At 41.4% G+C, this 26,849-nt stretch overlaps 1 protein-coding gene across 1 annotated transcript; it reads right to left on the reverse strand.

Annotated features, from left to right (window-relative positions):
* Positions 1 to 14,040: 14,040 nt before the first annotated feature.
* Positions 14,041 to 26,550, reverse strand: LOC311144731 (ras-related protein Rab-3C-like; the record flags this gene model as incomplete). The annotated part of the gene is made up of 5 exons (XM_084180826.1): positions 14,041 to 14,231; positions 14,535 to 14,659; positions 17,847 to 17,965; positions 24,020 to 24,244; positions 26,533 to 26,550. The coding sequence occupies 5 exons, from the start codon at positions 26,548 to 26,550 to the stop codon at positions 14,041 to 14,043; spliced, it is 678 nt and encodes a 225-aa protein (XP_084036952.1).
* Positions 26,551 to 26,849: the final 299 nt, after the last annotated feature.

Genomic DNA, 26,849 nt, shown 5'->3' on the forward strand with positions numbered 1-26,849 from the left:
CTGCTGGATCTCCTTAACCAATTTGACAGCGGCTGACGTGCGGGGAATAACCTTGCGTCGCTTGATGTGAGGTATCACCAGTTGTCGCCCAAGCTCCTCCATGAAGAGCCTTCTCTTGTTGTACTTTCCCTGATTCCAGGCTGGCTTGATTTCAGACCATAGGACAAAAGAGTTGTATGCAGACACGTCGAGAATGTTGTAGAAGACAACGAGTGGCCAACGGGCTGTCATTCTTTTGCACGTGTACACACTGGTAACTTTGTCAAGGTTATCAACACCACCTTTGTTGTGATTGTAATCTTCAATGATTTTGGGCCTTTTGTCATCCCTGTTGCTCACAGCAGCATCCCGATGCAGAGTGCTCATCAGAAGAACATTTTTCTGTTTTTTGGGGTGATATGACACTAGAGCATGGGTCTCGGTGAAGGCAAACTTCGATGAGAACCGTGCCCGGTCCTTTTTTGACAACAGAGCAGGGGGAAGCTCAGGCTTATTCCTCCGTACTGTTCCCACCATGTACAGCTTTCTTTTCAGCAGCTGCAAGCCAAGAGCATGTGAAGTAAAAAAGTTGTCACAGGTGATTGTTTTCCCCCGGAGACCTTCTGTCATGTCAAGGACAACTCTCATGCCCTGATTTTTTTCTGACTGCGCACCAGCCGGTTTGCCAGTGTATACCTGCATGTTCCATGCATAGCTAGACCTGGCATCGCATGCTACCCATATTTTTATCCCATATTTCCCTGGTTTACTCGGGATGTACTGTTTGAATGGACAGCGACCTCTGAAGGGGACCAGGCGCTCATCCACAGTCACATCAGTACCTGGATCGTACATCAACGGCAGGAGAGACACCCACTTGTCCCATACATCTCGAATGGGAGCAAGTTTGTCTCGTGCACGGCAATTTTCTCTTGTGGCTTTATCATCAAATCTAATCACTCTTGAGATTTTATGAAACATCTTGAGTGTCATGGTAGCACGGAAAATTGTCCTACCAGACTCGGCATGCCATAAACTAGATGTAGCTTCCTTACTAGATCGGTACACGCCAGCAAGAATCAACACACCCACATATGCCTGCAAATCCATTTGATCCATCTTTCTCCACTTGTTGCCATAAACGCGTTGCCCCTCCTTGTTTGTCATGCTCAGCACTGCGTCTTCAATAGGCTTTGGCAGAAACAGGTCAAAAGTGGACTTTATGTCATCAATCCGAGACCTTGCATATGCAGTTGGACCATGGTGGCTTGTATCTCTCTCTGCTGTCAACATGCGTCGTCGGTCACTGGGAGGGATGGAAGACCAGATCAATGTTTCATCCTTTGACTGGAAATATTCTTCCATCTCAGCTGGGTCCTCTTCCTCAGATTCTACCTCATCTGTTGATTCTTCGTCTTCATCATAATAGATGATGTCCTCCACTTCTGACACTTCTTCCATTTCAACTTCAGATTCTACGTCATCATCACGTTCATCCATTTCCTTATATTCATAATCATCTTCCATTTCTGCAGCAGGAGATGTGGGGGAATCTTCGGAGGAAGAAGTAGCATGCTGTCTGTATGTTGGATCTATCACCTCATCATTATGTTCCTTCTCTTCTGACCCTGAACCCTCTTCATCAGTTGATTCATCCTCATTATGTGCAGCATTGTCCTCCTGGTCATTATTTTCTTTTATTTCAAAAATTATCTTGCAAGCCTCCTGTGCATTATAAAACTTCTGCCTCCTCATTGTGCTGCCTGTCTCTCTCAGACTAAAATGTGAAATGCCCAAACACCTGTGAGAAAATACTTTTTTTGTTGTTGTTGTTGTCATAACCATTGCTTGACCCCACACATCAAAGAAACATGATCAAAGATGTTTTGACCCCACACATCAAAGAAACATGATCAAAGATGTTTTGACCCCACACATCAAAGAAACATGATCAAAGATGTTTTGCCAAGCAGTATGTAAACTTTGTGCTGCGGGGTCTTTTTGACCCCAGAGGACAACAGAAGTTATTACATTTAGTAAAACACCCATAATTCAATCAAATTACTTCAAATTTGTTTGAATCATAAAGAGCATAGTATTAAACAACTACCGTTATTTTCAGACCAATTGATGAATAAAAAACATATTTTGTCGGCAAAAGATTTAATTTGGGGTCAGAATGACCCCAGGACAACAGGAGGGGGAATTATTTTGTTTGATTTTGTCTTTGTTTTGTTGTGCGTACATCACCATCGCCTTGTCTGTTATGAGTTGGGCACATTATACGTTTAGGAACATGCCTTGCATTAGTTAATGACAGGGATCTTTGCTAACATACTGTACGCATACCTGCCTCCTCTCTGCCTGCAGATGTCAGAAGTATGTCATTACTGTATGTTTGAAGTATGTCATAACTGTGTTTGAAGTATGTCACAACTGTATGTTTGAAGTATGTCATTACTGTATGTTTGAAGTATGTCATTACTGTATATTTGTCTCCAAATATACAGAGCCATATATTTATTCAGAGCCATATATTTATATGGCTCTGGTGATATCCAACATCAGCTACTGTAATATGGTCTCCATTCACCTAAATGTTCTGTTAAGTTGCGTCAATTCAAAAAGAGGTCAATACACGTCTTCTAAAATAGACTAGTATTTTAATTAAAGCAAAACACTTCAATGGTAAATATGATGTTCGTATATACGGGTCCACTGAAATACCACACAGGGCACTCAGAGAACTGAGCCATTGTCATAAGTTCTTCTTTAAATACTCTGACAGAGATAGTTCCCGCTCCCTGCTAGCCAATCAGAGTAGAGTCTGAGCGTGGTTTAGACTTACTCAGCCTATCGTTGGCGCACAGGCTGGTCCCAGTCCCTTGGCGCTTCACTGTTGCCAGGTGTCTAGTTGTTTTGCAACTTGTCCAGAAAGTCAGCACTTTTGCAGTACACATGTCCTTGAGCGCGGTTTAACAAAGAGGCAGTGTTCGTGTATGTCTGTGAGAATCACATCACAGCTTGTTATGTTAAACAATTTATATCAGTACAGTACAAACCTATTATGTTTAATCATTAATGCATTCTTTCTAAGCTAGGCATCACATCTAGTTATAAGAAAATAGATCCCCACAATCCCCCTTTTCACACCCACTGGGCGTGAACCCAAAATAAGAAAACCCAAAATAAGAAATTTCAGGGAAATTTAGGATTCCCCCTATTGACACCCTGTAGGGTGTCACTCATTTAAATACAATACAAACAAAAATAATCACACTTTTATTAATAGGCAATAATGATAATAAAAAAGCCTTCAGTCCTTCCATCTACACCCAACTTGTACTAGGTTGGCTACCAGCCACCCAGGAACTTCAAACCTTCACATAAGGAAAGATAAACATTCACAATGGTTAACTTGATTAATAAAGCATAAAACACAGGATTAATAGAACACAAAACTTCAATACTCATATTCACTTCATGGATACATTCCCTTTTTAAGCACTACATAAATAGTTACAACAGTATTGGGAGGGACTGGTACTGTGTTCTTGATAAGACTGCCGAAGGGATTGTATAGCTGTAAACTGTAACCAACTATCTCAGATTAAACTCATGTTTGGAATTGTAATAACACTATTGATACTTTTTTTCCAAGATCAGAAAGTCACAGTTAGGTGTTAGGATGTGGCCCATTGTCCTTAGCTGGTCAATACTTGAAGTTAAGGCAACATTAGCAATATCATTCTCCTGAGGTTTTGTGATGGTATCAAAAACATAACATTTTAACCACGATACTGGCATAATAAGTGATCATATTCCTGGTTCATTCTTTGTGCGTGGTTGCAAATGAATGCTTTCATTTCAACTCAATAAAAGTCTAATCTAACCTGACCTATTTCATTTGAGTCTGTTCTGTGAAATAAACAACTTAATTTACAAATTTTGTCTCTGCGTGTTGTGGGTGGGTAAATGTCCTCTTTGTCTCTGTCTGCGTGTGTTGTGGGTGGGTAAATGTCCTCTTTGTCTCTGTCTGTGTGTGCTGTGGGTGGGTAAATGTCCTCTTTGTCTCTGTCTGCGTGTGCTGTGGGTGGGTAAATTTCCTCTTTGTCTCTGTCTGCGTGTGCTGTGGGTGGGTAAATGTCCTCTTTGTCTCTGTCTGGGTGGGTAAATGTCCTCTTTGTTTTGTCTTGGCTGTCAATCTGGAAAATGAAAGTGATTAAAAGCTCTGACCTAGGAAATAACTATTCATCTATCATTTGAACAGATAGAGGACTTTTCTAGCCTGGTTCTGTTGTCTTTCTGCTCTATCCTGGTGTCTGTGTGTTTCTGCTCTAGCCTGGTGTCTGTGTGTTTCTGCTCTAGCCTGGTGTCTGTGTGTTTCTGCTCTAGCCTGGTGTCTGTGTGTTTCTGCTCTATCCTGGTGTCTGTGTGTTTCTGCTCTATCCTGGTGTCCGTGTGTTTCTGCTCTAGCCTGGTGTCCGTGTGTTTCTGCTCTAGCCTGGTGTCTGTGTGTTTCTGCTCTATCCTGGTGTCCGTGTTTCTGCTCTATCCTTGTGTCTGTGTGTTTCTGCTCTATCCTGGTGTCCGTGTGTTTCAGCTCTATCCTGGTGTCCGTGTTTCTGCTCTATCCTGGTGTCCATGTTTCTGCTCTATCCTGGTGTCTGTGTGTTTCTGCTCTATCCTGGTGTCTGTGTGTTTCTGCTCTATCCTGGTGTCTGTGTGTTTCTGCTCTATCCTGGTGTCCGTGTGTTTCTGCTCTATCCTGGTGTCCGTGTTTCTGTTCTATCCTGGTGTCTGTGTGTTTCTGCTCTATCCTGGTGTCTGTGTGTTTCTGCTCTAACCTGGTGTCCGTGTGTTTCTGCTCTATCCTGGTGTCCATGTGTTTCTGCTCTAGCCTGGTGTCCGTGTGTTTCTGCTCTATCCTGGTGTCCGTGTGTTTCTGCTCTAGCCTGGTGTCTGTGTTTCTGCTCTATCCTGGTGTCTGTGTGTTTCTGCTCTAGCCTGGTGTCCGTGTGTTCCTGTACTAGCCTTCCACATGCTCAACCCTTTCTGCTCTAGCCTTCCACATGGAAGCCATTAACTGTTTTCTGACTAGCCACACGTTTCACTACTGCACATGCACCATGGAAACAATGCAGAAATAAATACAAATAATTTCTCTCTCTTTTGTGAAAGAAAGTAACAGGAAGACGGAGGTGATGCAGTGCCTGAAAAAACTGTAATTATGTTGGGAGTGAGATAGTAGATATTTCGTCTGGAGATAAAAAAAGAAGTCCTTAGCATAGTTCTGGGATGAGGTTTTTACATCAGGCCAGCTCTGCTAACTGATGTTTAGTAGACAAATTAAAATATGTATTATAGACAAAGTATCAATGCTTACAGACTTAAGTGGATCTAAAACCTTTTCTGTAACTTTTCCAACCAGAAATAAAACTAGCACTAGCCTGGGTGCCAGCTGTGTTTGCTTTAGCCAACTCTAGCCATAAATCTGAATATTCTGGAGAAAGGCTCAAGCTGAGATGTCCACTGTTCATGCCTTTTCTAAAGTCTGTACTCTGTGTGTCTGTCTGTCTATCTGAGCCAGAAGGTGTCAGTATGTTTACTCTAGGCAGTGAAGCGTCTTCCACCAGTGTAGCATCTTTGTGTCCATCTACGTAGTCCATCTACGTGGCCAAAAGTATGTGGACACCTGCTCGTCGAACTCATTCTCATTATAAAATCATGGGCATTAAAATGGAGTAGGTCCCCCCCTTTACTGCTGTAACAGCCTCCATTCTTCTGGGAAGGCTTTCCACTAAATGTTGTAACATTGCTGCGGGGACTTGCTTCCATTCAGCTACAGGAGCATTACTGAGTTTGAGCACTGATGTTGGGCGATTAGGCCTGGCTCGCAGTCGGCGTTCTAATTCATCCCAAAGGTGTTCGATGGGGTTGAGGTCACGACTCTGTGCAGGCCAGTCAAGTTCTTCCACACCGATCTCGACAAACCATTTCTGTATGGACCTCGCTTTGTGCACGGAGACATTGTAATGTTGAAACAGGAAAAGTCCTTCCCCAAACTGTTGCCACAAAGTTGGAAGCACAGAATCGTCTACAATGCCATTGTATGCTGTAGTGTTAAGATTTCTCTTCACTGGAACTAAGGGGCCATGAAAAACAGCCCCAGACCATTATTCTTCCTCCACCAAACTTTACAGTTGGCACTATGCATTCGGGCAGGTAGCGTTCTCCTGGAATTCGCCAAACCCAGATTTGTCCGTCGGACAGCCAGATGGTGAAGCGTGATTCATCACTCCAAGGAACGTGTTTCCACTGCTCCAGAGTCCAAGGGCGGCAAGCTTTACACCACTCCAGCCGACGCTTGGCATTGCACATGGGGATCTTAGGCTTGTGTGCGGTTGCTTTGCTATGGAAACCCATATCATGAAGCTCCCGACGAATAGTTATTGTGCTGACATTGCTTCCAGAGGCAGTTTGGAACTCGTTAGTGAGTGTTGCAACCGAGGACAGACGATTTTTACGCGCTTCAGCGCTCGGCGGTCCCGTTCTGTGAGCTTGTGTGGCCTACCACTTCGCGGCTGAGCCATTGTTGCTCCTAGACGTTTCCACTTCACAATAACAGCACTTACAGTTGACCAGGGCAGCTCTAGCAGGGCAGAAATTTGATGAACTGACTTGTTGGAAAGGTGGCATCCTATGACGGTGCCACGTTGAAAGTCACTGAGCTCTTCAGTAAGGCCATTCTACTGTCAATGTTTGTCTATGGAGATTGCATGTCTGTGTGCTCGATTTTATACACCTGTCGGCAACAGTTGTGGCTGAAATAGCCGAATCCACTAATTTGAAGGGGTGTCCACATATTTTTGTATATACAGTGGGGAAAAAAAGTATTTAGTCAGCCACCAATTGTGCAAGTTCTCCCACTTAAAAAGATGAGAGAGGCCTGTAATTTTCATCATAGGTACACGTCAACTATGACAGACAAATTGAGAAAAAGAAATCCAGAAAATCACATTGTAGGGTTTTTAATGAATTTATTTGCAAATTATGGTGGAAAATAAGTATTTGGTCACCTACAAACAAGCAAGATTTCTGGCTCTCACAGACCTGTAACTTCTTCTTTAAGAGGCTCCTCTGTCCTCCACTCGTTACCTGTATTAATGGCACCTGTTTTAACTTGTTATCAGTATAAAAGACACCTGTCCACAACCTCAAACAGTCACACTCCAAACTCCACTATGGCTAAGACCAAAGAGCTGTCAAAGGACACCAGAAACAAAATTGTAGACCTGCACCAGGCTGGGAAGACTGAATCTGCAATAGGTAAGCAGCTTGGTTTGAAGTAATCAACTGTGGGATTTTAGGAAATGGAAGACATACAAGACCACTGATAATCTCCCTCGATCTGGGGCTCCACGCAAGATCTCACCCCGTGGGGTCAAAATGATCACAAGAACGGTGAGCAAAAATCCCAGAACGACACGGGGGGACCTAGTGAATGACCTGCAGAGAGCTGGGACCAAAGTAACAAAGCCTACCATCAGTAACACACTACGCCGCCAGGGACTCAAATCCTGCAGTGCCAGACGTGTCCCCCTGCTTAAGCCAGTATATGTCCAGGCCCGTCTGAAGTTTGCTAGAGTGCATTTGGATGATCCAGAAGAGGATTGGGAGAATGTCATATGGTCAGATGAAACCAAAATAGAACTTTTTGGTAAAAACTCAACTCGTCGTGTTTGGAGGACAAAGAATGCTGAGTTGCATCCAAAGAACACCATACCTACTGTGAAGCATGGGGGTGGAAACATCATGCTTTGGGGCTGTTTTTCTGCAAAGGGACCAGGACGACTGATCCGTGTAAAGGAAAGAATGAATGGGGCCATGTATCGTGAGAGTTTGAGTGAAAACCTCCTTCCATCAGCAAGGGCATTGAAGATGAAACGTGGCTGGGTCTTTCAGCATGACAATGATCCCAAACACACCGCCCGGGCAATGAAGGAGTGGCTTCGTAAGAAGCATTTCAAGGTCCTGGAGTGGCCTAGCCAGTCTCCAGATCTCAACCCCATAGAAAATCTTTGGAGGGAGTTGAAAGTCTGTGTTGCCCAGCGACAGCCCCAAAACATCACTGCTCTAGAGGAGATCTGCATGGAGGAATGGGCCAAAATACCAGCAACAGTGTGTGAAAACCTTGTGAAGACTTACAGAAAACGTTTGACCTGTGTCATTGCCAACAACGGGTATATAACAAAGTATTGAGAAACTTTTGTTATTGACCAAATACATATTTTCCACCATAATTTGCAAATAAATTCATTAAAAATCCTACAATGTGATTTTCAGGAATTTCTTTTCTCATTTTGTCTGTCATAGTTGACGTGTACCTATGATGAAAATTACAGGCCTTTCTCATCTTTTTAAGTGGGAGAACTTGCACAATTGGTGGCTGACTAAATACCTTTTTTCCCCACTGTATAGTGTATGTCCCAGTCCATCCATAAGGTTAGGATTTAGGCTTGGGTAGTCTAGATCAGTGGTAATGGGACTTCTGGGGCATTTGTCCCTGCCTGTGCATGTTTGATTCCAGACTAGATGTACGTGGAGAAAGCCGGGCCTCTAGTGGTAAAAACGGACATCTACCAAAACCACATGAAGCTAGGGTTAGGGTTTTGGTTGTAGTTTGGGCTAGGGTTAGGGTTGTGGTTTAGGGTTAGGTTGAACCGGGAGGTGAACATGAAGCTAGGGTTAGAGTCAGGGTTGCGGTTGAGGGTTAGAGTTGAACCTAGCTTTAAACACAAACACAACCACATTAACCCTAACCCTAGCTTCATGTCCACATCCCGGTTCAACTCTAACCCTAGCCTGAACCTACTTTCATCTCCACACCTTGGTTCAACACTAACTGGAACCAAAACCCTAACCCTAGCTTCATGTTCACATCCCTGTTCAACCCATACCCTAGCCTCAAACACAACCCTAATCCTTTCCTTGACCTCAACCCATGGTCATATCCATAACCCAATGCTGGGCATAGAATCATCATCTATTCAGTCTGTCAAGGTTAGGTGAAACAGGACACGGGCAGCAAAACCAGTTGAATTCTTCTTGAATGGGTAGAACTTGTAAAACATGAACTTCCCTAGTTTGTCCCTTAAGAGGCACACTTTCTCTAGAAATAGAGTGACCGCAAAAACACACCGACAAGCTGAACACCGATCTCAAGAGGTATTCAATGGATCTCTACACACAAACACAATACACACATGACATGAGTACAATTTGTTTATTTCCTATCATCTCAAAAACATATGTTGTACATTGCTTGCACTTAAAGGTACAAGTAATATATCCAGTTTAATATCAGTCCACACTTCAATGAGAGGTGACCAGAGCGTGAGTATACTATAGTTTGATATAAAGCCTCTTCAAGTTCTTCAAAAGCACTTCATAAGTACAATGAATTATTATTATTATTATTATTGTTATTCATTATTATCATCTTAAGCCTTCATCAGTAATGACATGTTGAAGTGGCTTTTCACCTGCTAGTGGAGGTCATGAATATGCATGATCACAGATGAAATAGATGACAGGGGATTTGAATGGAGTGATGTTAGTAGTCTCAAACTCAGCAGGGTAATGCCTATTATTGTGTGTACAGGTAAATAATCATGTCTCACACAGACATCATGTTTGAGTTGAGATATTTCCCTTTTTTATCACATAGACTTAATATCAGTACGGCATATGGCATATATACTAATTTCCCTGACTATCTTTCACAACACTGCATTTTGACGTATATTACGAGTTCACCAACAGTTAGCTAACAGGAACAGTATATAGTAAGTAGTACATGAATACATCAGTAGAAAAGGTCAACACACACAATAAGTAATATACACACTCACTACTTCACCTCACTGCGAATCCCAGATAAAGCACATATTTAGTGTGTGTGTGATGCTTGCAGCGCCATACAGTACAACAAGAACATTAGAACAGTCACTCTACTGCAAGTATAATGTACTAGGAGGACTATGTACAAGAAATAATTAATAAAATATTGCACTTGTTGGCCCATTGCACCCCACAGCCAAAGCTACGAGGATGCACTTAAACATAGACAATATACACCCTTATAGATAGAAATATAGATAATTCAATGTCTTCATGCAACTTTTCTTTTCTGTTTTACTATTCAGTTTCTAGGTTATTTGAAGCTAAAGGAGAAATGTAACTATTCACTTAATATGTAGTAGAGATTATCTTTACTGTGATTTACAGGACATGCTAAATGTAAAGGACAATTTGCTTCAGCCAATGATGGAGAGACAATAATAACATGATCCCTAAGCTGGTCAGGGATGTGGAAAAGGTGCACTAGTTTCTTAGAAAAGGGAACCCATATTGCAGGTATATAAAATATGGATGTGTTGACTGTTTTATAGAATATTGCTGTTTATCCAGTCAGACAGACCATCTATCATGGCTTCAGTATCCATCTGTCATAACATATCATATCTTGGCTGTGTTTAATTTTTGTATTATATGTTTTCATTCTCTTGAGAAGTGGAAATGAGCAGGTTGGCATTTATTGACATGACTCATGTACTGGAGGCAGCTCTGCGGAGTGGTCACTAGCTGGCACAGCCACAAAAATAAAATCTGATTTTAAACTTACCTTAACCCTAACCTTAACCACACTGCTAAGCCTAATACCTAACCCTAACCTTAAATTAAGACCAAAAAGCTAATTTTTGTTTTCATAAATTTCTACAACATAGACAATATTGATTTTGCAGCTGGCCTATCTAGCAGAAACCGCTCAGTTCTGCCTCCAGGTCAAGATTCATGACAATAAATGTAAATCTGCTGGAAATGAGGGAAGGGTTTATAGTTTGGGTAAAGCTAACTGTAAGGGTCTGGGTAGAAAAACACAACTTCGGTTATTGGCTATTTGACAGCACACTTGTATTATTCTTATTAAGGCTAGGAAAAGAGGATCTATTCAGTTTGCAGAAATGCAGACACTCATTAGATCACACATCAGGACTACTACTACTACAAATACACATGTAAAGTATAATACAGTACTCACACAGACACAATGCATGTATAGTATATTCATGAAATATGAAATAAATGTGGCAGGTGAGCACAAAGGAGAAGAGGCCATGTTGGAAATACTAAAAGGCCACATTTGTTTTTACCCAAGGTAGATGATTGAAAGTAGTCATACAGCCACACTCATTAACTCTTCCTAAAACACACAGGCACACGGTCACGCACGCACACACACACTGCAAACAGAAATCAACTACCACCTACCAGTTTGTATACAGTACACTGAATAATATATTTTGGCTGTGGCAGAAGACAATATGTAACAACAATACATAAACAAATGTAATAAATACATAAATAGAAGGATAAATAAATTAAAGCACTGATTATAACTGTGTGTCAGGAAAGTTTTAGGATGGACAGTAAAAATAGTGACAGCTATGGGTTCTCCTCATAGAATTAGAACTGATAACAAGTCTTTGAAGCCAGTTGGAAAGCTACTGTGCAGTACGTGCATTGACCACACATTGAATTCTAAAAGCCTTTACAAGCATCATTTTTGTGAATGTTAAGGTAAGCTAAAGAGGATAATGTATTTTTGTAGTGTCCTAATATCAGCCACACTGTAATAGGCCTACACAGACTCATCAGACATATTCTGACAGTTCCTCAACACAGCTATGGAGAGGGACAGACATTGATTGCTAGCCTGGTCACAGATCTGTGATCTTGCCAACTCCATTGTTGCCATTGCCCCGCTATGTTTGGCATGACAAATCCATAAAGAGTTGGCAAGAGAGCAGAACCAAACTGGCACCCAGGCTAATTGATTGCCATTGATGTACAATGATAAAAGCGGTCGGATGACACACCACACTGTAAAGGGGTTGCTGTGAATTTGACAGTAACTTACAGGCAGCTCAGTGGCAAGTAAAATTCTGTATTTCATATTACAGTACACCTACTATTATATAAATACGATATCAAAGCAAGTACTGTGTAATGACACACACAGTACAATATCGTAAAATGTACTGTATTATACTGCAAAAAAGTTAATTCTACCATAATCAGAATGAATGAATGGATGAAATTAATTGAGGGGAGGGGTTTGTATTTCACAGTATTTTACTGTAATTACAAGGGAGTGGTGCAAGCAAGTTGGCTGCTATGTAAAGTGTTTACACATTATAGCATATTAATGAATATTTGGTGTTTTGTGTCACTTGCACATCTAGAGGCCTTAACAAAGGTTTCCAAACTGACAGCGACTACAGGGCAAAACAGACCAAAAGGACCTGGCAAAATGCTTAACCATTTAAGGTTTGACTGGCTGCCACTCTAATCTGTCCCCTATACATTATGGATTGATGGGTCACTATCACCACATAGTAGTCAAATTGGTACAGCATTCTCACTCGCAGGTGCAACCAATATAGCCTCTTACAAGGCACGCCTCAAAATATGTTAAAGGGAAAATTACCTTCTTGTATGTTTTTCATTAGTCCACCGTTGATACAGTCCCATATGTTTTTGCATGTCAGCAATCAAGTTTTCAAGATATATAACTTTTAAAATACAGAAAGTGTCACAGTATGATGTTTTTTCTATATCTTGAAAACTTGATTGCTGACATGCAAAACATTTAGGGACTGTATCAACAGTGGACTAATGAAACAAATACAAAAATATTGTTTTTGAGTGGCACAACAATACCATGCACCCACAAGTGGTCAAAAGGTTTTTGGCGCTCCAAAGATACAGTATGGTACTGTATTCTGTGGGGTGGAATTACAGTACCATTCAAAATACAGCAATTATTTCCCAGCCCACAACATTTACCACAATGCACCATAATATACAGTATGCTGTAGTAAAAAGTTTCAGAGTATTTTACTAATGATAATACTCAAAATGACTGTATAAATTAGTTTTCTGTTACAGTGCAGGATACAGAAAGACAAGTGTGCACAACTCCTGTCCTCTAGGGATCAAGTCCTGCTGGTTTTCCTTCCATCCTGGCACTTAATTGATCAACTACTGTCACTGACTGGCCAGAGAGTGCAACTACAGCAGCTACACTGGTCAATCTCTTGACTAAAAGGCAAGGACGCAAGTCAGCCTTCACAGCAGCCCTCCAGGGCCTTAGTAGTGCACCCCTGCTTTAAAGGCCCAGTACAGTAAAAAAATGTCACTTTCCTATGTTTTATATATATTTCCATACTATGAGGTTGGAATAATACTGTGACTGTGAAAATGTCAGGCCGCCTGAAATTTCAGCCTGTTTTGGTGGAATGGAGTTTTGGCCTGCCTGTTGACATCACCAGGCGTTAAATAAGTTAATAGACCAATAAGATAGAGCGTTCCAAACCTCTCTGCCAATAACAGCTAGTTTTCAGTTTTCCCCTCCCCACTCACAATAACAGCAAGTTTTCAGTTTTCCCCTCCCCACTCAGACCACTCCCAGACAGCCCTAGCAAATTTCTTGCTTGAGAAATTGCTCTTTGCTAAGAAGCTATTTTGGTTTCTTTTTTACCATTTTAGTTGAAAACAATAACAGTAAGGTACTTTATTGTTACCAAGAAATTATATGATATTAAGATTCAAAACATGTCTGCATTGTACCTTTAAAACTATGGCTGTATCCAAAATGGCACCCTATACCCTACATAGTGCACTACTTTTGACAAGAGCACTATGTGGGCCCTGCTCAAAAGTAGTGCATTATATAGGGCAGGGGTTCTTAAACCTTTTCAGCTCGAGACCCAAATGAAAAATTTACCATCCTCCCATGACCCAAATCGTCCTCCAACGACTCAAATTAAGAAGAAATTGTGTGTGATTATAGATTATAGTATTCTGATAACTCGCAACCCACCTCTCACTCGCAACCCACCTCTCACTCTGATATAGGGAATAGGATGTCATTTGGGATGCTGACTACATCTAAGGGACTGGGTATCTTGGCAACACAGGAAGTGGGAGGAGCCACTAACAGTTGCAGGCGGGCTGCTGGAGGGGCGGGGCGCTGTCTGTCAGTTTGGTGCTGGGTGTTCCCGTAGTAACGGCGGTGTCAGTGTCCAGGCTTTCGGACATCCTGTCACAGATGATGTCAACGAGGCGCTCGAAGGTCTGCTTGACGTTGATGTTGTCCTTGGCACTCGTCTCAAAGAACTCAAAACCTGTGAATGGATAGAGAGAGAGAGAGAAAATTATAAATAATATATGAACATTGTTGATGATGTTTACAAGAAGTAAATTGTCCACATTCAGAAATCTCTTGATGTAATGTCTTAGTGGAAATGTAAGCCTGTCAAATACTGTAGGTCATGCTTACAAAAGCCCATGTAGGCACTGGTGCTGTGAATCAGCACGAGCTAACGCATTATAGATATTTGTATCTGACTGTTGATGATTCAATGAGTTCATTATTTTATCTCTGTTTATATAAAGTGTCCCTGATCAATGAAATGACAGCAGCTCACCCAGTTGTTCTGCCAGTTGTCTCCCGCTATCTGCAGCCACCACCCTCTCCTCCTGCATGTCACATTTGTTCCCAGCCAACACCACCTGGGCGTTGTCCCACGAATAGGTCTTTATCTGGGTCGACCTGCACACGCACACACACACACAGAAAGAAACAGGAACTAAAACTCAAAACAGAGCACTGCATCTATCTACTAGAAGCTCTAGGTGATAAGCTGATACAGTAAACAACAACACATCTCCTCCATCATCAGATCAGGACGATGAGGTGCTACTGTAGGACTGGAACTGATAAACTGATTTTCGGAGAAACATTTCAGGAACACATTTCCCCTGTGGCCACACAGTAAGCAGGCCAGAGCACCAGCGGAACAAAGTAATGTACCTTGATGTCAGTACTACTCAGTCCAGATCAGACTGGTCATAGGAGTTGAGATATAGGTCAATTCAATCAATCAATCAATCAATTTTATTTTATATAGCCCTTCTTACATCAGCTAATATCTCGAAGTGCTGTACAGAAACCCAGCCTAAAACCCCAAACAGCTAGTAATGCAGGTGTAGAAGCACGGTGGCTAGGAAAAACTCCCTAGAAAGGCAAAACCTAGGAAGAAACCTAGAGAGGAACCAGGCTATGAGGGGTGGCCAGTCCTCTTCTGGCTGTGCCGGGTGGAGATTATAACAGAACCATGCCAAGATGTTCAAAAATGTTCATAAGTGACAAGCATGGTCAAATAATAATCAGGAATAAATCTCAGTTGGCTTTTCATAGCCGATCATTAGAGTTTAAAACAGCAGGTCTGGGACAGGTAGGGGTTCCATAACCGCAGGCAGAACAGTTTAAACTGGAATAGCAGCAAGGCCAGGCGGACTGGGGATAGCAAGGAGTCACCACGGCCGGTAGTCCCGACGTATGGTCCTAGGGCTCAGGTCTCTCAGTTGGCTTTTCATAGCCGATCATTTAGAGTTGAAAACAGCAGGTCTGGGACAGGTAGGGGTTTCGTAGCCGCAGGCAGAACAGTTGAAACTGGAATAGCAGCAAGGCCATCACATCTAACTGTTGACTGATATATCTCACAATGACATCCCAGTCAAAAACACCTGCTCTGAACTGCCGTTTGCATTGAATGTTTACATATAATTGACCTCTAGGTTAGCCTATATTTAGTGTCGAAATGATTAACGATGTCTATGTTTATCTCTCCCAATTATTAGTTCTGTGTTTCAATGATCAATAACCAGGAGAGGAGAGAAGAGGAGAGGTGCAGCAGCATCTATTTCTGTGAAAAGCACAGGCGTGCCTTCGTCACTATCAGGACACAACTGCGTCACACACAGGAAATTAGTGTGTCAGGACAGGAGCTCATTCACACACAGCCTGGCAGGGAAGGAGCCGTTGCTATGGAAACCATGCATCTTTGCCCTCAACCTTATAACCAGGAAGAAGAATTGAGAATGGAGTAAAAGCCTACCATAAGAAGAAGTCTGTTTAGGTTGTTGGGTAGAATTATAAAGTATTGTTGTGCTCTGTCTGCTCTATGCTCTAGAGAAAACTCACTGATTTGAACAGCTCCAGGATAATACCAGTCATTAGCTACTGTAACTATACTGAACAAAAATATAAACGCAACATGTAAAGTGTTGGTCCCATGTTTCATGAGCTGAAATAAAAGATCCCAGAAATGTTCCATACGCACAAAAAGCTTATTTCTCTTCAATTTTGTGCACACATTTGTTTACATCCCTGTTAGTGAGCATTTCTCTTTTGCCAAGGTAATCCATCCACCTGACAGGTGTGGCATATCAAAAAGCTGATTAAAGAGCATGATCCCTTTTCTGGGGAAAAACTCATTCTGATTGGCTGGGCCTGGCTCCCCAGTAGGCGCCCCTGCCCAATCATGTGAAATCCATAGATTAGGGCCTAATGTATTTATTTTAATTGACTGATTTCCTTATATGAACTGTAACTCAGTAAAATCGTTGAAATTGTTGCGTTTATATTTTTGTTCATATTACATGTACACAACCACAGGGAACAGAGATGTTTAACCAATCTCCTTTCTACACAGATGCCCCACACAACATACCAACAAACATTTTGTTTCACCTTGAGACAGTTAAGCAGTTTTGTCAAGTGCATCCATCAAAACATTATCTTTCTTAAACCATTCTGGTAGAGTTTATTCCAGAAACCTATTTTTTGTGACTGATTAAATAGACTCCTCTTGTGTTCTTATTTCTAGTCCTGAATAAATCATGTTGAATTCAGGGTACAGGAAACACTCAGTACAGGTTAGTGTAGGTATTCAGTATTCAGATGGAAATAGCTTGTGTGGTTTACAAAGACAGCGATTCATGGCTCTGCCCGGCCTCCCCAGGGACCCTCACACAGATGGGCCAGAGGCTCTCTGACAACAAGCTCTCTAATCAATACGCTTAGATAAGGAGATACTGACAGGGATGAAGGTCAGCTATTTGGGTCTGTTTCTTCACAGGGAGAAATCACAGGGAGAAATCTTATACTCATCCTGTCTCAATACAACCCAACAACAACACACCTCTTCTGTTGTCCTTGTCCATAAAGATATGTAGTCTTTGTGAGAATGTGGTTAAGATATACAGTACTTAATCCATCAAACAATATTTATTCATTTAATTTTTATTTAACCTTTATTTAACTAGGCATGTCAGTTAAGAACAAATTCTTATTTACAATGACGGCCTACCAAAAGGCAAAAGGCCTCCTGCAGGGACGGGGGCTGGGATAAAAAATAAAAAATAAAATAAAACTATAGGACAAAACACACATCAAGACAAGAGAGACACCACAACACTACATAAAGAGAGACCTAAGACAACAACATAGCATGGCAGCAACACATGACTACACAGCATGGTAGCAACACAACATGACAACAACATGGTAGCAACACAACATGGCAGCAGCACAACATGGTAGCAGCACAAAACATGGTACAAACATTATTGGGCACAGACAACAGCACAAAGGGCAAGAAGGTAGAGACAACAACACATCACGCGAAGCAGCCACAACTGTCAGTAAGAGTGTCCATGATTGAGTCTTTGAATGAAGAGATGAAAACATAACTTGGCATCTGAAGTTGCTTCCTTCCCTCGTGTATTTCATGATACATGATGTACTGACACAACATTGCAGTCTTACCAACGTGCTGATGAAAGCTGTAATGCTGGTACGTATTGGTTTTCGATGAGAAAAGAAACGCATGATATTCGTCTCCCATTTTCCTCCTAGAGAGGGTGAAAATGTTTTGTACCCCAGTAGAACTCACCAGTCCTGCACACAATGGAAGGACTCCTCATTGGTGATGTCATACATAAGGATGAAGCCCATGGCTCCGCGGTAGTATGCAGTGGTGATGGTCCGGTACCGCTCCTGTCCCGCCGTGTCCTGGAGAGATATAGAACATTGTTATTGCTGGTCACAAACACATGCACACACACGCACGCACACACACACACACACACACACACACACACACACACACACACACACACACACACACACACACACACACACACACACACACACACACACACACACACACACACACACACACACACACACACACACACACACACACACACACACACACACACAGTCACACAGATAACTAACAGTCACAGAGAAAGTCTCCCATCCTTCATGTGTGTATTTATTCTGGACCTGTTTGGCTGGTTGTGATTATCATATGCATAATGCATCGCTGACTGGTTTGGCTGGCTGTGATTATCATGTATGCTGCATCGCTGTCATTGATAGGATGGTCATTATCTATTCCCAGATTCTAGAGGTTCAAGTCTCCCCAGTAAATGAACCATGCACTGTGATCAATAAATCAAATCACCCAAAACGAGCTCTCTCACTCTCTCTCCATCTCTGCAGGGCCCATTCCAAACAGAGCAATTGATACACAACAGAGTGTCTGGTGATGTCTCCACACCCCAATGGGAAGCAGACCACTCATATCAAACAGTTTGATCCCATATACTGTAGCTAAGAATTGAAATAAATATATATATTTCAGAGGCCATGATTAGTGACTGTGGTGGCTGAGGCCTACTGAAAGTGCCATACTGTATTATGTAATGTCTATTGGCTTACAGTAAACATATTGTATAGGGCAACGCAGCAGTGTGCTATTGATTGTCATAGCTGGTACTCTAGTTAGCATATCAGTCATATAGCAGACTGGCTGATTCATCAAAAGGAAAATGGCAAACGGCCATTTTGTCTGATTTCCAACTCATGTTTGAAGTAGGTGGTTGGAGGGGATAAAATCCCACTGTCCTTTTGCGAAAACACTAAAACTATCTGTCATCTGTGTTCTGTAGGGGATTCTAAGCCAAAACAGTGCTGGGTTACATTAGCTACAGAGAGGCCTGCTCTGCTCTGTGAATATGGCTATAATTGTATCTGTGTGGTAGCCAGAGGACATCTCTGACCTTCAAAAGCACACACAGCTCAAAGGCTGCCTCCCTCCATCTCCTTCATACAGCAGCTGGGCTGAGCAATGGAAACCCACAATAATACACACTAACACATTGACGTACTGTATGTGCACCTGCATATGCACGTGCATGAGGGTGTGCAGGTGTGTTCTTTTTTTGTACAATACAATATGCACAGTAGGCCTATAGCATTACTAATGTTTTGAAAGGAAATCATTTTAGCCTTTTTCACACATTTTGCTAATGGTTCTCTTGTTTGGCAGACTGTGACATTACTTTACATGAAACATTCATCTAGACAATGATTTGACTGTTGACTTTTCTCTTGGCTGCATCCTGAGGACATACTGTCTGCATCCACACATTTCATTACCCTATCGATTCAGGGCCAAGTGCTTGACGATTACCTTTTTTTTTTTTTATATCTCTGGGCTATTTGAGTGGGCAGCTTTGCTTGTTCTTAGCTAAAAACACAGCAAGACAGAAAAATTCAGTAAATCCAGTGAAATCCAGTGAAATCCAGAGTCCAGTGAACATGTGCTCCATTAGAAACTAACTGAGTTTGACTGAGTTTGTTTATGCATCACCAAGGACCACACTGCAGTTTACAGTGTGAATAAGCCCAAAAAATTGACAGAACCTTTAGTACAGTCAGTGCAGAGTGACAGCAGGGATTGAAGGACATCTTATTTGAATCTTACTGGTCAATTCTGGTATACTGTGGCTCGTCAGGAATAGTACAGTTCTCAAACATGATTATGATAATACATAAAACTATAACCAGTAAAACGTAACTGTATTTGCAAATTACTATGAAACACAATTTCACATGTGATTAATCTTGCAATACCCACAAGGACATAATCAATTATTATGAAATGACCACTGAAGGAACAGTTCTCTCAAAAAGCCCAATGAGACAACCTAGAGCTATTCATTTGAATGCTCTCTCTGGCAATCCTGCCTCTGTTAGAACCTGCTTGTCTTTCCTTAACTGACAAAAACCCATTACCCTCATTACTCGTAATTTAAACTGTTTACATTCAACCCTGCTTTTCTGCTTCCTGTTAAAGTGCGTGTGATTTGTGTCCCATGCAAATCAGCTGATTAACTGCTACAGTACTGTCTGGGACCAATTAATTGGTGGAACAGACAGTAGATATGACAGCGAACAGCATTGCCTCTCTAGGAGAGAGTGAGAGTGGGCGTTTGGAGGAAGCAGGCTTTAAACTGTAGCCTTAGCTGCCTCAGAGGTGCTCAGAAACAAACTCCTCCATCTCCGAACCTCCTAATTAAAAGAGCCTTAGGCGAAGTCGGCCAACCACAGGAGAACACACAGTCTGAGAGGAGTGTTATTCAGTGATGATGTCCTTCAGCTAAGGGTTACTAGCATCCTGTAAACGATGACACATCCATCGCATTCAATCACTCCAGGTTCATACAGCGAAGTGGCACAAACCACCTCAAATGTAATTGTGACTGGATCCTAGTCTGCACATTGGCTCATAGAAATCTATAACAATGTAGATGTCAGTATCGTTACCTGTAAGCTTTAAGGGATTGCTTGTTTATAAAGTTGCCTGGTAACCGTAACAGGCATGGACAAAAAGGTTTGAAGCAGCAAACAATTATAGTACCAGTCAAAAGTTTGGACACACCTACTCCTTCAAGGGTTTTTCTTTATTTTGACTATTTTTTACATTGTAGAATAATAGTGAAGACATCACAACTATGAAATAACACATATGGAATCATGTAGTAACCAATAAAGTGTTAAACAAATATATTCAAAAATTCAAAATATATTTTATATTTGAGATTCTTCAAATAGCCACCCTTTGCCTTGATGACAGCTTTGCACACTCTTGGCATTCTCTCAACTATCTTCATGAGGTAGTCACCTGGAATGCATTTTAATTGACAGGTGTGCCTTCTTAAAAGTTAATTTGTGGAATATCTTTCTTCTTAATGCGTTTGAGCCAATCAGTTGTGTTGTGACAAGGTAGGGGGGGTATACAGAAGATAGCCCTATTTGGTAAAAGACCAAGTCCATATTATGGCAAGAACAGCTCAAATAAGCAAAGAGAAATGACAGTCCATCATTACTTTAAAACATGAAGGTCAGTCAATACGGAAAATATCAAGAACTTTGAACGTTTCTTCAAGTGCAGTCGCAAAAACCATCAAGCGCTATGATGAAACTGGCTCCCATGAGGACCGCCACAGGAAAGGAAGACGCAGAGTTACCTCTGCTGCAGAGGATAAGTTCATTAGAGTTACCAGCCTCAGAAATTGCAGCCCAAATAAATGCTTCACAGAGTTCAAGTAACAGACACATCTCAACATCAGCTGTTCAGAGGAGACTGCGTGAATCAGGCCTTCATGGTCGAATTACTGCAAAGAAACCACTACTAAAGGACACCAATAATAAGAAGAGACCTGCTTGGGTCAAGAAAGACAAGCAATGGACATTAAACAAAGATTCTTCAAACAGCCTTTGCCTTGATGACAGCTTTGCACACTCTTGGCATTCTCTCAACCAGCTTCAACCTGGAATGCTTTTCCAACAGTCTTGAAGGAGTTCCCACATATGCTGAGCACTTGTTGGCTGCTTTTCCTTCACTCTGCCGTCCGACTCATCCCAAACCATCTCAATTGGGTTGAGGTCGGGGGATTGTGGAGGCCAGGTCATCTGATGCAGCACTCCATCACTCTCCTTCTTGGTAAAATAGCCCTTACACAGCCTGGAGGTGTGGTGGGTCATTGTCCTGTTGAAAAACAAATGATAGTCCCACTAAGGCCAAACCAGATGGGATGGCGTATCGCTGCAGAATGCTGTGGTAGCCATGCTGGTTAAGTGTGCATTGAATTCTAAATAAATCACAGACAGTGTCACCAGCAAAGCACCCCCTCACCATAACACCTCCTCCTCCATGCTTTACGGTGGGAACTACACATGCAGAGATCATCCGTTCACCCACACCGCGTCTCGCAAAGACACAGCGGTTGAACCAAAAATCTTCAATTTGGACTCCAGACCAAAGGACACATTTTCACCAGTCTAATGTCCATTGCTCGTGTTTCTTGGCCCAAGCAGGTCTCTTCTTCTTATTGGTGTCCTTTAGTAGTGGTTTCTTTGCAGCAATTCGGCCATGAAGGCCTGATTCACACAGTCTCCTCTGAACAGTTGATGTTGAGATGTGTCTGTGACTTGAACTCTGTGAAGCATTTATTTGGGCTGCAATTTCTGAGGCTGGTAACTCTAATGAACGTATCCTCTGCAGCAGAGGTAACTCTGAGTCTTCCATTCCTGTGGCGGTCCTCATGAGAGCCAGTTTCATCATAGTGCTTGATGGTTTTTGCAACTGCACTTGAAGAAACGTTCAAAGTTCTTGAAATGTTCCGTATTGACTGACCTTCATGTCTTAAAGTAATGATGGACTGTCGTTTCTCTTTGCTTATTTGAGCTGTTCTTGCCATAATATGGACTTGGTCTTTTACCAAATAGGGCTATCTTCTGTATACCCCCCTTCCTTGTCACAACACAACTGATTGGCTCAAACATATTAAGAAGGAAATAAATTCCACAAATTAACTTTTAAGAAGGCACACCTGTTAATTGAAATGCATTCCAGGTGGCTACCTCATGAAGCTGGTTGAGAGAATGCCAAGAGTGTGCAAAGCTGCCATCAAGGCAAATGGTGGCTATTTGAAGAATCTCAAATATAAAATATATTTTGATTTGTTTAAAACTTTTTTGGTTACTACATGATTCCATATGTGTTATTTCATAGTTTTGATGTCTAGTAGTAGACATAGTAAAAATAAAGAAAAACCCTTGAATGAGTAGGTGTGTCCAAACTTTTGACTGGTAGTGTATGTTTGTTAAGTTTAACTACAAGTGTGTTTTCTTAACAAATTACTCAGGAGAAATAGAGAGAATGACTGCTTGACCAACCATGAGCCATCTAGTTACAACCTGTCACAGTCCTAGATAGTTATTGATCAAGAGTAGCTGACAGGGTAAGGGGAAGGGGCCTGGCTATGAAATCATAGTCTAATGTGGTTTACAGACCAGGGTCATTCGGTTAAAAGAAAGGGAGATTGGACAGGGGAGTTTCTTTTTCCAAACCCCCCTTAACAATTAGTGAAGGCTTTTGTTTATTGTTCAATAGAACCTCCATTAGCCCACTGTTAGGTTAGTCCTCCAAGACTCCTTGGGAGGCTAGAATACAAATGACATAAGAAGACACTGATTATTTCAATAGTTACGAGCTCCCTAAAGCCCCTTGGGAATGAATGAGAGTGCATGATTGTAGTGATGAGATAGATTGACAATGTCTGAAATAGGTTGACTACCCTAGGCTGATGCCGAGCCCCTGTAGGATAAGACTGAATTTGCCTCTAGAGGCTGATCTATGGTCTCTTATGTATTTTTTCCCTCTAATGGTTAGTGTTAGTATTGGGGTGATGTAAACTGATCGTAGATCTGTGCCTACGGACAACTTCTAACAGGAGCTAGTTCCTATGACTACTGTAGGTCAGGATGTCTCCTCATATGCATACTACTTATGAGCTAGAGGCAATACTCTGGTGATATCAAAAATAGATTGCAATGAGAGATACAAAATATTGAGTTTCTCCATGACGTGATGCAAAAAAGTAAGTTGTGTGTGGTTGCAACAGCAGAATCAATTTGAAAAGCTCAGCACTGCTTCAATGGCTTTTCTGGCCATTGTTAACCTGTTTTGAATGTAGCCATTTTCCAATAGTGGTAATCTACTAAAACTGGCAATGACATTTTGAGCTTAATACTTTTGAGTATTTAGATCAAATGATTTAAATTACTGTTCCTAAACCAAGGCAAGATAAGATCAATATTGCAGTTGAATGAATAGCTCATATTTGTGCACACTGTAGTTGAAAAGCTATACGTACATTAGACATTATCTATTACAATAGTAAGTACCCTGGACTTTAGAGACAGACTTACCCAGATCTGCAGTTTGATCCTCTTGTCGTTCTTGTAGACAGTCTTGACTTTGAAGTCGATGCCCACGGTGCTGACGAAGGCTGAGGTGAAGGCGTCGTCAGCGTAGCGGAAAAGGAAGGAGGTTTTACCCACGCTACTGTTCCCAATGATCAGCAGCTTGAACATGTAGTCAAAGTTCTGGTCCCCGCCCTCCTTCCCTTGAGTGGTCCCCTGTGTGGCAGCCATCTGGTAATACCAGGAGTCGCAGTGTCAAAGGTCATGACAAACTTAAAATCAACTCATTGGAATTAGAAATGGCACTATTTAAGGTTTAGATATGTTGCATGGAGGAGGGACGTCAAGGACGTGTAAAAGAATAATAAATTATTAAAATAATCACACACAGACACACACACCCCCAGCCTGGTCTCATAGACTAGATGTAACATAGTAAAAGTAAATCCTGGGACACTCAAATTAGTATGATATGTTACGTTTGGTATGGTTACATAAGACAGATGGTTACTTAAGGCAAAAATGAAAGTAGGGTGGTTGGTCGTATAACGAAAATGTCTAGCATCCCAAAGGTTGTGAGTTCAAATCTCATCAGGGAAAACTTAAGCATTTTAGCTAATTAGCAACTTTTCAACTACTTACTACTTTTTAGCTACTTTGTAACTACTTAGCATGTTAGTTAACCCTTCCTCTAACCTTTACCCTTTAACCTAACTCCTAAACGTAATCCTAACCTTAACCCTAACCCTAACCCCTAGCCTAGCTAACATTAGCCAGCTAGCTAACGTTAGCCACCTAGCTAGAATTTGTAACATATCATACGTTTAGCAATATTTTTACATATTCTACCTTTTGCAAATTTTTTACATATTTTACGTTTTGCAAAATCGTAACATATAATACAAATTGTAATTCATAACATATCATATGAAATGGGTGATGAACAACCACAAATTAATACATACCATACAAAACGTAACATATCATACTAAAAGGAGTCTCTCTGATTTACGTAAAGAATAATACTAAATGCTGTGAGACCAGGTTGACACAGCAGCCTCTCAGTTAGGTGTTAAAAGCACAGACTGTGTGTCTGATGACAGATGGCTGTGTGGGATAAACCAGAAGAGCACTACACACCCTGGGGAGTTGAAGAGTCCACCTGTGTTCTACATCCTCACATCTATGTGCCTGCCAATGAACATCAGTCAGATCCTTCACAAGCATTTCATACCCAGCAGGGTATGTAAGGTGTTTGATCAATTAGGCTTGGATTTATCAAGGGGTAGGCCAATCAATTCAACAATCCAATTACTGACTCTAGCAAAAACAAAAGGTGGAATGTTTAATCGTTCTTGCAAAATTCGTCATCATTTGTCAGCATTCTATAAAAATACAACTAGGCTACAGCAGACATCTTTGTTCCTAGTAGCCTTCATGTTTTCACTGTGCCTCAGCAATCTGCCATGTCAAGCATTTGCCTGTTCTGTTACACGGAGAAGGATGCTTTCGGTTTTACATCAAGCAAGCCTATAACTGCACTATTAACAACACTGTTCAATATTTCGTAAACAAAATGTCCTATTACCTTATGCAATAAGCTATACAAGGACACATAATTTTAGGTGTTTAATGTGCTAATTTCCCATTTGAAATGTTATGATGACGACGAAGATACACTCTTCCATTTTGCTTCACAGATGTAGTCCTCTTAAATTGGATAAAACCTTACAGAGTTTTGGATAATCGCAAATACACTGTAATCTATAGTAGCCGCCCTAGTTCAATCAAGTTCTTTCCGGAATTCTATCACAGTCTAGCAAAAAATTGACATGATGTAGAAAACATATCTGACGACATCATAGCAAACAAACCTCATTCGAAGACTTCGTGTCAGTCAGTGGCTTTTCCTAGTTCATATATCAGGCTATGTTGTTATATAAATTCTTACTGTAGGAGACGGTTCCGTTAGAGCCGCGACAATTTCAGCACCTCGGAGCTGTCCCTGTTTTCCGAAACTGAACGGTTGGAAAGCGTAGTAAGCACGTTCAACCACGTCAAAGTTCACAATATGGGGCTTGTAGTCTTTATAATGCCAAAAGCGTCCCAGGACATTGGAAAATTAAAGCGATGTGACTACATTATTCAGCATGCAACAAAGTCACTTTGACAACAACTGTAGGCCTACATCACTTTTGACAAGCTCAAGAAAACCATTTAAAACTGCATGAAGACTGCATTTAAAAAATAATGTTGATTTTTTGTGACCATTTTCATTTATCTAATGAAGTATTTTGGCAACTATAACATTTCCTCTGTGGCATTAGCAAAAACGATGCTTGCTTTTAGAATAAACAATATTAAATTTCAGAAATGTGTGTTAGTCTACTACATTAATTTGTTCAATGAAAATGTAATGTAATGTCAAATGTTCAATGTAATGATGATGTGTATTCTGAGTCCTGTATAGCCTTATTAAACCTGGGCTACTATACAGATAGATGCTGGTAAGATCTTACCTTCCCGTATAAATCCATGTAGGCTGTGCTACCCAATAATAAATAAATAAAACCAAATGTACTGTGATATGAGCAAAATGTTAATGAAAACTGTAAACCTCGACCAATATTACAAGACCTTCTTCCTGAAATTAATTATTTGTGAAGTCAATAATGGCTACTCGTTCTGAGCATCACTGCGATCGGTCCCTCATCCCCCGCCCAGAAATCATTTCCGCTCCAGAGAACAGTAAACAGAACAGGTGCACGTGGGTGATAGCGTCTCTCTGGCAGCGGCGTGCGGGGGTTAAGCAGCTGGACTGATGGAGTCAAGAGGT

This window comes from Coregonus lavaretus (assembly GCF_964263955.1).
Source record: "Coregonus lavaretus genome assembly, chromosome: 17".
NCBI classification, from domain to species: domain Eukaryota; kingdom Metazoa; phylum Chordata; class Actinopteri; order Salmoniformes; family Salmonidae; genus Coregonus; species Coregonus lavaretus.